The 12,427-nt window shown below is 52.2% G+C and overlaps 1 protein-coding gene across 1 annotated transcript in view; it reads left to right on the top strand.

Annotated features, from left to right (window-relative positions):
* LOC143962425 (asialoglycoprotein receptor 1-like) overlaps window positions 1-12,427 on the top strand; it is a 41,380-nt gene that overhangs the window by 23,504 nt on the left and 5,449 nt on the right. The window contains exons 6-7 of the mRNA XM_077471702.1: window positions 8,213-8,293; window positions 11,279-11,430. Coding sequence (XP_077327828.1) covers window positions 8,213-8,293; window positions 11,279-11,430 — 233 coding nt within the window. The remainder of the gene's footprint in view (window positions 1-8,212; window positions 8,294-11,278; window positions 11,431-12,427) is intronic.

Raw genomic sequence — 12,427 nt, 5'->3', positions numbered from 1 at the left:
GGGACATTGGGGTCATGTGATGTGGAGTGTTGGTGTTGTGTGATGTGGGACATTGGGGTCATGTGATGTTGAGTATTGGTGTTGTGTGATGTGGGATGTTGGGGTCATGTGATGTGGAGTGTTGAGGTCAAGTGATGTGGGATGTTGGGGTCATGTGATCTGGCATTTTGGTTTTATGTGATGTGGGATGTTGGGGTCATGTAAAATGGGACGTTGGGGTCATGTGATGTGGGATGTTGGGGTCATGTGATGTAGAGTCTTGGTGTCATGTGATGGGGAGTGTTGGTGTCATGTAATGTGGGGTGTTGGTGTCATGTGATGTGGGATGTGAGGTCATGTGATGTGAGGTGTTTGTGTCATGTAATGTGGGGTCTTGGTGTCATGTTGATGTGAGGTGTTTGTGTCATGTGATGTGGGATGTTGGGGTCATGTGATGTGAGGTGCTGGTGTCATGAGATGGGGAGTGTTGGTGTCATGTAATGTAGAGTCTTGGTGTCATGTGATCTGGAGTATTGGTGTCATGTAATGGGGAGTCTTGGTGTCTTATGTAGTGGGACATTGGTGTCATGTGATGTGGAGTGTAGGTGTCATGTGATGTGGGACATGTGGGTCATGTGATCTGGAGTCTTGGTGTCATGTAATGGGGAGTGTTGGTGTTATGTGATGTGGAGAGTAGGTGTCATGTGATGTGGAGAGTTGGTGTCATTTGACGTGGGACGTTGGGGTCATGTGATGTAGAGTGTAGGTGTCATGTGATGTGGGACGTTAGGGCCATGTGATGTGGGACATGTGGGTCATGTGATGGGGCGTGTTGGTGTTATGTAGGGTGTTGGTATCATGTGATATTAAGTTTTGGTGTCATGTGATCTGGCATTTTGGTTTTATGTGACGTGGAGGGGTGGGGTCGTGTAATGTGGGACGTTGGGGTCATATGATGTGGGATGTTGGGGTCATGTGATGTGGGATGTTGAGGTCATGTGATGTGGAGTGTTGGTGTTGTGTGATGTGGGACGTTGGGGTCATGTGATGTGGAGTGTTGAGGTCATGTGATGTGGGATGTTGGGGTCGTGTGATGTGGGATGTTGGGGTCATGTGATGTGGGACATTGGAGTCATGTGATGTGGGACGTTGGGGTCATGTGATGTGAAGTGTTAAGGTCATGTGATGTGGGATGTTGGGGTCATGTGATGTGGGATGTTGGGGTCATGTGATGTGGAGTGTTGGTGTTGTGTGATGTGGGACATTGGGGTCATGTGATGTGGAGTATTGGTGTTGTGTGATGTGGGATGTTGGGGTCATGTGATGTGGAGTGTTGAGGTCAAGTGATGTGGGATGTTGGGGTCATGTGATCTGGCATTTTGGTTTTATGTGATGTGGGATGTTGGGGTCATGTAATATGGGACGTTGGGGTCATGTGATGTGGGATGTTGGGGTCATGTGATGTAGAGACTTGGTGTCATGTGATGGGGAGTGTTGGTGTCATGTAATGTGGGGTGTTGGTGTCATGCGATGTGGGATGTGAGGTCATGTGATGTGAGGTGTTTGTGTCATGTAATGTGGGGTCTTGGTGTCATGTTGATGTGAGGTGTTTGTGTCATGTAATGTGGGGTCTTGGTGTCATGTTGATGTGAGGTGTTTGTGTCATGTAATGTGGGGTCTTGGTGTCATGTTGATGTGAGGTGTTTGTGTCATGTAATGTGGGGTCTTGGTGTCATGTTGATGTGAGGTGTTTGTGTCATGTAATGTGGGGTCTTGGTGTCATGTTGATGTGAGGTGTTTGTGTCGTGATGTGGGATGTTGGGGTCATGTGATGTGAGGTGCTGGTGTCATGAGATGGGGAGTGTTGGTGTCATGTAATGTAGAGTCTTGGTGTCATGTGATCTGGAGTATTGGTGTCATGTAATGGGGAGTCTTGGTGTCATGTGATATGGGACATTGGTGTCATGTGATGTGGAGTGTAGGTGTCATGTGATGTGGGACACGTGGGTCATGTGATCTGGAGTCTTGGTGTCATGTAATGGGGAGTGTTGGTGTCATGTGATGTGGAGAGTTGGTGTCATTTGACGTGGGATGTTGGGGTCATGTGATGTAGAGTGTAGGTGTCATGTGATGTGGGACGTTAGGGCCATGTGATGTGGGACATGTGGGTCATGTGATGTGGCGTGTTGGTGTTATGTGATGTAGGGTGTTGGTATCATGTGATATTAAGTTTTGGCGTCATGTGATCTGGCATTTTGGTTTTATGTGACGTGAAGGGGTGGGGTCGTGTAATGTGGGACGTTGGGGTCATGTGATGTGGGACATTGGGGCCATGTGATGTAGGATGTTTGGGTCATGTGATGTGGGAGGTAGGGGTCATGTGATGTGGGAGGTTGGGGTCATGTGATGTGGGAGGTTGGGGTCATGTGATGTGGGACGTTGGGGTCATGTGATGTGGGAGGTTGGGTCATGTGATGTGGGACATTGGGGTCATGTGATGTGGGAGGTTGGGGTCATGTGATGTGGGACATTGGGGTCATGTGATGTGGGAGGTTGGGGTCATGTGATGTGGGACATTGGGGTCATGTGATGTGGGAGGTTGGGGTCATGTGATACAGAGTGTTGGTGGGACATGCTGTGAAATGTTGGTAAATGAGGTGTAACAAGTAGCACAAGGGCAGATTCTCGGGGATGGTAGATGTCGGGGATGGTAGATGTCGGGGACGGTAGATGTCGGGGACGGTAGGTGTCGGGGACGGTAGATGTCGGGGATGGTAGATGTCAGGGACGGTAGATGTCAGGGACGGTAGATGTCGGGGACGGTAGATGTCGGGGACGGTAGATGTCGGGGACGGTAGGTGTCGGGGATGGTAGGTGTCGGGGATGGTAGATGTCGGGGACGGTAGATGTCGGGGACGGTAGATGTCGGGGACGGTAGATGTCGGGGACGGTAGATGTCGGGGATGGTAGATGTCGGGGACGGTAGGTGTCAGGGATGGTAGATGTCGGGGATGGTAGATGTCGGGGACGGTAGGTGTCAGGGATGGTAGATGTCGGGGATGGTAGGTGTCAGGGACGGTAGATGTCGGGGACGGTAGATGTCGGGGACGGTAGATGTCGGGGACGGTAGATGTCGGGGACGGTAGGTGTCAGGGATGGTAGATGTCGGGGATGGTAGGTGTCAGGGATGGTAGATGTCAGGGACGGTAGATGTCGGGGACGGTAGATGTCAGGGACGGTAGATGTCGGGGACGGTAGATGTCGGGGACGGTAGTATATGTCGGGGACGGTAGATGTCGGGGACGGTAGATGTCAGGGATGGTAGATGTCGGGGACGGTAGGTGTCGGGGACGGTAGTAGATGTCGGGGACGGTAGATGTCGGGGACGGTAGATGTCGGGGACGGTAGATGTCAGGGATGGTAGGTGTTGGGGATGGTAGATGTCGGGGACGGTAGATGTCGGGGACGGTAGATGTCGGGGACGGTAGTATATGTCGGGGACGGTAGATGTCGGGGACGGTAGATGTCGGGGACGGTAGATGTCAGGGACGGTAGATGTCGGGGACGGTAGATGTCGGGGACGGTAGATGTCGGGGACAGTAGATGTCAGGGACGGTAGATGTCGGGGACGGTAGATGTCGGGGATGGTAGGTGTCGGGGATGGTAGATGTCGGGGATGGTAGGTGTCGGGGACGGTAGGTGTCAGGGATGGTAGATGTCGGGGTCGGTAGATGTCGGGGATGGTAGATGTCGGGGACGGTAGATGTCGGGGACGGTAGATGTCGGGGACGGTAGGTGTCGGGGATGGTAGATGTCAGGGACGGTAGATGTCAGGGATGGTAGATGTCAGGGATGGTAGGTGTCAGGGATGGTAGGTGTCAGGGATGGTAGATGTCGGGGATGGTAGATGTCAGGGATGGTAGATGTCAGGGATGGTAGATGTCAGGGATGGTAGATGTCGGGGATGGTAGATGTCGGGGACGGTAGGTGTCAGGGATGGTAGGTGTCAGGGACGGTAGATGTCGGGGATGGTAGATGTCGGGGACGGTAGATGTCGGGGACGGTAGATGTCAGGGACGGTAGATGTCGGGGACGGTAGATGTCGGGGACGGTAGATGTCGGGGACGGTAGATGTCGGGGACAGTAGATGTCAGGGACGGTAGATGTCGGGGACGGTAGATGTCGGGGATGGTAGATGTCGGGGATGGTAGATGTCGGGGATGGTAGGTGTCGGGGACGGTAGGTGTCAGGGACGGTAGATGTCGGGGTCGGTAGATGTCGGGGATGGTAGATGTCGGGGACGGTAGGTGTCAGGGACGGTAGATGTCGGGGACGGTAGATGTCGGGGACGGTAGATGTCGGGGACGGTAGGTGTCGGGGATGGTAGATGTCAGGGACGGTAGATGTCAGGGATGGTAGATGTCAGGGATGGTAGATGTCGGGAATGGTAGGTGTCGGGGACGGTAGGTGTCAGGGATGGTAGGTGTCAGGGACGGTAGATGTGGGGACGGTAGATGTCGGGGACGGTAGATGTCGGGGACGGTAGATGTCGGGGACGGTAGATGTCGGGGACGGTAGGTGTCGGGGATGGTAGATGTCAGGGACGGTAGATGTCAGGGATGGTAGATGTCAGGGATGGTAGGTGTCAGGGATGGTAGGTGTCAGGGATGGAAGATGTCGGGGATGGTAGATGTCAGGGATGGTAGATGTCAGGGATGGTAGATGTCGGGGATGGTAGATGTCGGGGATGGTAGGTGTCGGGGACGGTAGGTGTCAGGGATGGTAGGTGTCAGGGACGGTAGATGTCGGGGATGGTAGATGTCAGGGACGGTAGATGTCGGGGACGGTAGATGTCGGGGATGGTAGATGTCGGGGATGGTAGGTGTCGGGGACGGTAGATGTCGGAGATGGTAGATGTCAGGGATGGTAGATGTCAGGGACGGTAGATGTCAGGGATGGTAGATGTCAGGGATGGTAGGTGTCAGGGATGGTAGGTGTCAGGGATGGTAGATGTCGGGGATGGTAGATGTCAGGGATGGTAGATGTCAGGGATGGTAGATGTCGGGGATGGTAGGTGTCGGGGACGGTAGGTGTCAGGGACGGTAGATGTCGGGGACGGTAGATATCGGGGACGGTAGATGTCAGGGATGGTAGATGTCAGGGATGGTAGATGTCGGGGATGGTAGGTGTCGGGGACGGTAGGTGTCAGGGATGGTAGATGTCGGGGTCGGTAGATGTCGGGGATGGTAGATGTCGGGGACGGTAGGTGTCAGGGACGGTAGATGTCGGGGACGGTAGATGTCGGGGACGGTAGGTGTCGGGGACGGTAGATGTCAGGGACGGTAGATGTCAGGGACGGTAGATGTCAGGGATGGTAGGTGTCAGGGATGGTAGGTGTCAGGGATGGTAGATGTCGGGGATGGTAGATGTCAGGGATGGTAGATGTCAAGGATGGTAGATGTCAGGGATGGTAGATGTCGGGGATGGTAGGTGTCGGGGACGGTAGGTGTCGGGGACGGTAGATGTCGGGGACGGTAGATGTCAGGGACGGTAGATGTCGGGGACGGTAGATGTCAGGGATGGTAGATGTCGGGGATGGTAGGTGTCGGGGACGGTAGGTGTCAGGGACGGTAGATGTCGGGGTCGGTAGATGTCGGGGATGGTAGATGTCAGGGACGGTAGGTGTCGGGGACGGTAGATGTCGGGGACGGTAGATGTCGGGGACGGTAGGTGTCAGGGACGGTAGGTGTCGGGGACGGTAGATGTCGGGGACGGTAGATGTCGGGGACGGTAGATGTCGGGGACGGTAGATGTCGGGGACGGTAGATGTCGGGGACAGTAGATGTCAGGGACGGTAGATGTCGGGGACGGTATATGTCGGGGACGGTAGATGTCAGGGATGGTAGATGTCGGGGATGGTAGATGTCGGGGATGGTAGATGTCGGGGACGGTAGGTGTCGGGGATGGTAGATGTCGGGGACGGTAGGTGTCGGGGACGGTAGATGTCGGGGATGGTAGATGTCGGGGACGGTAGATGTCGGGGACGGTAGATGTCGGGGACGGTAGGTGTCGGGGATGGTAGATGTCGGGGATGGTAGGTGTCGGGGATGGTAGGTGTCAGGGACGGTAGATGTCAGGGACGGTAGATGTCAGGGATGGTAGGTGTCGGGAACGGTAGGTGTCAGGGATGGTAGATGTCGGGGACGGTAGATGTCGGGGACGGTAGATGTCAGGGATTGTAGATGTCAGGGACAGTAGATGTCGGGGATGGTAGATGTCGGGGACGGTAGATGTCAGGGATGGTAGATGTCGGGGATGGTAGGTGTCGGGGACGGTAGATGTCGGGGATGGTAGATGTCAGGGATGGTAGATGTCAGGGACGGTAGATGTCAGGGATGGTAGATGTCAGGGATGGTAGGTGTCAGGGATGGTAGGTGTCAGGGATGGTAGATGTCGGGGATGGTAGATGTCAGGGATGGTAGATGTCAGGGATGGTAGATGTCAGGGATGGTAGATGTCGGGGATGGTAGGTGTCGGGGACGGTAGGTGTCAGGGATGGTAGATGTCGGGGACGGTAGATGTCGGGGACGGTAGATGTCAGGGATGGTAGATGTCAGGGATGGTAGATGTCGGGGATGGTAGGTGTCGGGGACGGTAGGTGTCAGGGATGGTAGATGTCGGGGTCGGTAGATGTCGGGGATGGTAGATGTCGGGGACGGTAGGTGTCGGGGACGGTAGATGTCGGGGACGGTAGATGTCGGGGACGGTAGGTGTCAGGGACGGTAGATGTCGGGGACGGTAGATGTCGGGGACGGTAGATGTCGGGGATGGTAGATGTCGGGGATGGTAGGTGTCGGGGACGGTAGGTGTCGGGGACGGTAGTAGATGTCGGGGACGGTAGATGTCGGGGACGGTAGATGTCGGGGACGGTAGATGTCGGGGACGGTAGATGTCGGGGATGGTAGATGTCGGGGACGGTAGATGTCGGGGATGGTAGATGTCGGGGACGGTAGATGTCGGGGACGGTAGATGTCGGGGACGGTAGATGTCGGGGATGGTAGATGTCGGGGATGGTAGATGTCGGGGATGGTAGATGTCGATGGTAGATGTCGGGGATGGTAGGTGTCGGGGATGGTAGATGTCGGGGATGGTAGATGTCGGGGACGGTAGATGTCGGGGACGGTAGATGTCGGGGACGGTAGATGTCGGGGACGGTAGATGTCGGGGATGGTAGATGTCGGGGATGGTAGATGTCGGGGATGGTAGATGTCGATGGTAGATGTCGGGGATGGTAGGTGTCGGGGATGGTAGATGTCGGGGATGGTAGATGTCGGGGACGGTAGGTGTCGGGGACGGTAGATGTCGGGGACGGTAGATGTCGGGGACGGTAGATGTCGGGGATGGTAGATGTCGGGGATGGTAGGTGTCGGGGACGGTAGGTGTCGGGGACGGTAGATGTCGGGGATGGTAGATGTCGGGGACGGTAGATGTCGGGGACGGTAGATGTCGGGGATGGTAGATGTCGGGGATGGTAGATGTCGGGGATGGTAGATGTCGATGGTAGATGTCGGGGATGGTAGGTGTCGGGGATGGTAGATGTCGGGGATGGTAGATGTCGGGGACGGTAGGTGTCAGGGATGGTAGATGTCGGGGACGGTAGATGTCGGGGACGGTAGATGTCGGGGACGGTAGATGTCGGGGACGGTAGATGTCGGGGATGGTAGGTGTCGGGGACGGTAGGTGTCGGGGACGGTAGATGTCGGGGACGGTAGATGTCGGGGACGGTAGATGTCGGGGACGGTAGATGTCGGGGACGGTAGATGTCGGGGACGGTAGGTGTCGGGGACGGTAGATGTCGGGGATGGTAGATGTCGGGGACGGTAGATGTCGGGGACGGTAGATGTCGGGGACGGTAGATGTCGGGGACGGTAGATGTCGGGGATGGTAGATGTCGGGGATGGTAGATGTCGGGGATGGTAGATGTCGGGGACGGTAGATGTCGGGGACGGTAGATGTCGGGGACGGTAGATGTCGGGGACGGTAGGTGTCGGGGATGGTAGGTGTCGGGGATGGTAGATGTCAGGGACGGTAGATGTCGGGGACGGTAGATGTCGGGGACGGTAGATGTCGGGGACGGTAGATGTCGGGGACGGTAGATGTCGGGGACGGTAGGTGTCAGGGATGGTAGGTTGGTGGGAGAAGATTTCTAGCCATCCTCTCTTTCCTATTTCAGGCACCCTGCAGAGTACTGTGAATAGGGCTCTCAACACCCTCCGGAGACTCTCCGATCAGGTGAAGAAGCTGCAGGTGAATGGTGAGTTTACGAAATGAACAGATTTCTGAGTCACTGGGGGAGAAAAAGATCCAAACTAAGCCGACCACACATGGTGTGACCACAGAGAGGTCCCCCGGAGGAACCCAGTCATGGATGTACATCAGTCAATGGAGAACAATAAAAGTTTTGTACAGTCTATGGAATGGTTAGAACAAGTCGTCTCCAGAGGGGGAGGAGAGATCCGAGCTTAGACAGTTGTCACCAGAACAGATACAAAAAGTTCACATGTGGTGCTAAATGAGAAGTAAATCCAAGAAGGGACCAGCTTCAATGTGTATAAGAAAGCACACCGCACCACGTGGAAATCCAATCTGCTTACCAGACAGATGAACAAAGCAGACACGTAATAGACCAAGACCAAGACCACAGCTCCGTTCTTCAGCTTTAGGTGGAATCCCAACCAGAATTTGCGGCTAATCGTCTGACATTTTCATACAGCAAAAACTTCTTTGAGCTCTCATGTGGGATGTAATAACATTCACCCAGGCGACCCGCAATACCCAATGAAATGATAACGCAGCCAATAGTGAAGCCCATAAAGTAGTATAAATAAAATTGTATTAGTAGTAATTTACAGTTTAGTACAGGAACGAGAACATCGTGATGTTCAAATGGCCGCGGCTCTCAGCGTGCTAGTGTCAGCCCGCCTGACGTGTTCCATCCAGCAGGATTTCCTCAGAGGAGTGGCTATTAGACACCAGCACACCCTTTTCTCCAAATAACCAATGACCCCCATCCCGGAAGAACGAACCCCCGGGATGATGCGTCAGCCGGAAGTGAGGTCAGGGGAGCGCAACACGCACCGCGCTTGTGCTTCACCGCCTAACACGCCCTTTCATCTAAATGGCTAGTGACGCTTATCACGGAAGGACAAACTACCTTGGGACGCGTAAGCCGGAAGTGAGGTCAGTGGAGCGCAACACGCACCGCGCTTGTGCTTCACCGCCTAACACGTCCTTTTTCATCTAAATGGCTAGTGACACCCATCCCGGAAGAATAAAAACCCGGGAATGACACGTCACCCGGAAGAGAGGTCAATGGAGCGCAACACGCACCGCGCTTGTGCTTCACCGCCTAAAACGCCCTTTCATCTAAATGGCTAGTGACGCTCATCATGGAAGGACAAACCTCCGTGGGGGCGCGTCAGCCAAAATTGAGTTCAGTGGAGCTCAACACGCACGTGTTTACGCTCCATCGCCTAACACGCCCTTTCATCTAAATGGCTAGTGACGCTCATCACGGAAGGACAAACTTCCTTGGGGGCGTGTAAGCCGGAAGTGAGGTCAGTGGAGCGCAACACATACCGGGCTTGCACTCCACCGCCTAACACGCCCTTTCATCTAAATGGCTAGTGACGCTCATCATGGAAGGACAAACCTCCGTGGGGGCGCGTCAACCAAAAGTGAGTTCAGTGGAGCTCAACACGCACGTGTTTATGCTCCATCGCCTAACACGCCCTTTCATCTAAATGGCTAGTGACACTCATCATGGAAGGACAAACCTCTGTGGGGGTGCGTCAGCCAAAAGTGAGCTCCACCTTCGAGCGGTCTCGTATAGATGACAACACTCCAGAGAAGCACAGACCAGATGTGACAAGTGACCGGACGGCGCTACGTGAGTGTCATATATATTTGCAAACATTTTAAAAACATGAATATAATACGGGCATTGAATAAACATAAAACACACTTAATTGTGTCCTTAAAGGTAGATAGTATATTCTTATAGGAGGCTACTTAGGGAACAATCAGTAAAAACAATATTTAAAATGATGTTTAGACCAATACTAGTAAGCCCTTGTACACACGATCGGAGATTCCGACGGAATGTGTCCGATCGGAGCGTTTTGTCGGATATTCCGACTATGTGTGGTCTCCATCGGACTATTTCCATCGGAATATCCGTCGGACCAAATTTTCCAACTTGCCGGAAATATTTTCCGACAAAATGCTCCGATCGGACATACTCCGATCATGTGTAGAGAATTTCCGATCGGACAAAGTGCCACGCATGCTCAGATCAAATTCCTACATCAAAGCTATTGGCTACTAGCCTGAACATAGTCCCATCGTAACGAAATTACGTCATCACGTTCTGAAAGATCGGATTTTCCGACAACTTTGTCCGACCGTGTGTATGCAACAGTTTCGGACAAAATCCGACGGATTTGGTTGTCGGAATCTCTGAACGTATGTACAAGGGCTAAGAGGGCCATCAAGTGGCAGACCAGAGAAACTGCTAATGCAGATAAACCCAGATAGATCGGATAAGGATAAGGAGCAGAGAAATAATACTATTGACTGGATCAGAAATTGTTAATAAAACTGTTCACATCACAGTCAACATTTAAACCAAAGGGGGTACAACATTTGAGGTCATAGATCCAGCGAGTTTCCAACCGCGAGATCTCTCTCTTTGTCATACTCCCTCACCAATGAGGTGTAAATCGATCTATGGCTATGAAAGTGGTTCCAGCTGGATTTATATTATGATAATATTGACCGGATGTTCCTTCATCCTAACGTTCATGGCTTGCATAGTGCAGCCAAGTATTGTAGACCGCATGGACAAATCAATAAATAAACCACGTTTTTAGTCGTACAAGTTAGAAAAGTATTGATATCATACAATTTAGCAGTGACTTAAATTGACAGTTTTCTATCTCTGCTTTTGTTAACATAACAAATGGCACATTTTCGACAAGGAAAAAAGCCTTTTTCAAGTTTTGAGCTGTGGTCTTGGTCTTGGTCTATTACATGCCTGCTTTTGACAGAGGATCTAACCCTTTCATATTTTGACAGAAAAGATCAGTTTCGAGATCTTCATGATGTAAAAAATTCCTGTCATAGACTGGGGCACCCGTTTTTTTTTTCTTGATTCTCTGATTTTTCAACTCTCCACCTGACCGCCTTCTTTCCGGCCACTCCCTCCGTTGGGGCTGACCTTGTTCTTTCCCACCTGTAGGGTCCATTGACTTCACCTGTCCATCGGGATGGAGCACCTTCCAGTCCAGCTGTTACTTCTTGCCTTTAGTTGGGAAGCCATGGAGCGAATCAAAGAAGTTCTGCGAGGACAAAGATGCCCATCTGCTGGTCATCAACACGGAAGAGGAGCAGGTTGGTGGCTGGTGAGGGATGTTTGGTGGATCTTGGAGATTCTCAGGGGCACAATTTACACTCTTGCATCTCCTTTATAAACTGGTCACAAAAGGGTCTATTTTTTTTTTTTACACAAAAACATTTAACCCAAAGGGGGTACAACATTTGAGCTCATAGATCCAGCGAGTTTCCAACCGCGAGATCTCTCTCTTTCGCATAGCCATTCGTCCATTCTTTGTGAATTGAGCGAAATAAATGTTGTTTAGTCTATTTTCTCTTCTGAACGAATGTTCTTTTTTTGTGTGGATAGTAGTAAAATACCATATTATGGACAGTAGATGGTGCTGGGGAGCATAGGAAATATGTAACAAGAGTAACAATTCTGGAGAACACTAGAGAGAATTAGTGACTATGTGTAATTCCCTCTAGCAGTCTATAGAGTTGTTGCATTGTATCTCTAGCTACAAAGACTTGGGTATTTCCTCTACTCCTCAGCACCATCTAGTGGCCATGATGTGGTATTTTTACCACTTCCTAAAATAAATGAGAAAGAGAAAATAGCCTACAGGCAGATTCGCTGGCCAATTGGCTATACATTTTTTTTAAAAGGTGTTTTATAATCCTGGATATTCAACCTTACTAACTATATAACTATATAGGCAAGGGCAGGGCCACCCGGTGACATAACCGGTTGACCCCACTCCCTTCTGATGTCATGTGACATCAGAGGGGGGCAGGGGTCACCCGTTTACGTCACCGGGTGGCCCCATCCTTGCCTATATAACAGCTGTCACAGCCAAGACACAGCAGTTGGCCTGGACACCCCCCCATCGAGACAGAGCTTTTTTTTCCCCCCTATTTTTTGGGTCATGATTGGAGATGGATGGACATCGCGGGGCACTTTTTCTCCTGACGCTTTTACTTTTTGACACTTTTTTTGGTGAACGGGTAGGGGTACAATGTACCCGGTACCCATTCACATAGGGTGGGACCTGAAAAAATTGAAGTTTTTAAA

This window comes from Lithobates pipiens, unplaced genomic scaffold (assembly GCF_037356315.1).
Source record: "Lithobates pipiens isolate NorthernLeopardFrog02 unplaced genomic scaffold, aLitPip1_a1.2 Scaffold_8, whole genome shotgun sequence".
Lineage (NCBI taxonomy): Eukaryota > Metazoa > Chordata > Amphibia > Anura > Ranidae > Lithobates > Lithobates pipiens.
Note: the sequence above shows the minus strand (reverse complement) of the source record. Positions and strands in the feature narration are given on the sequence as shown.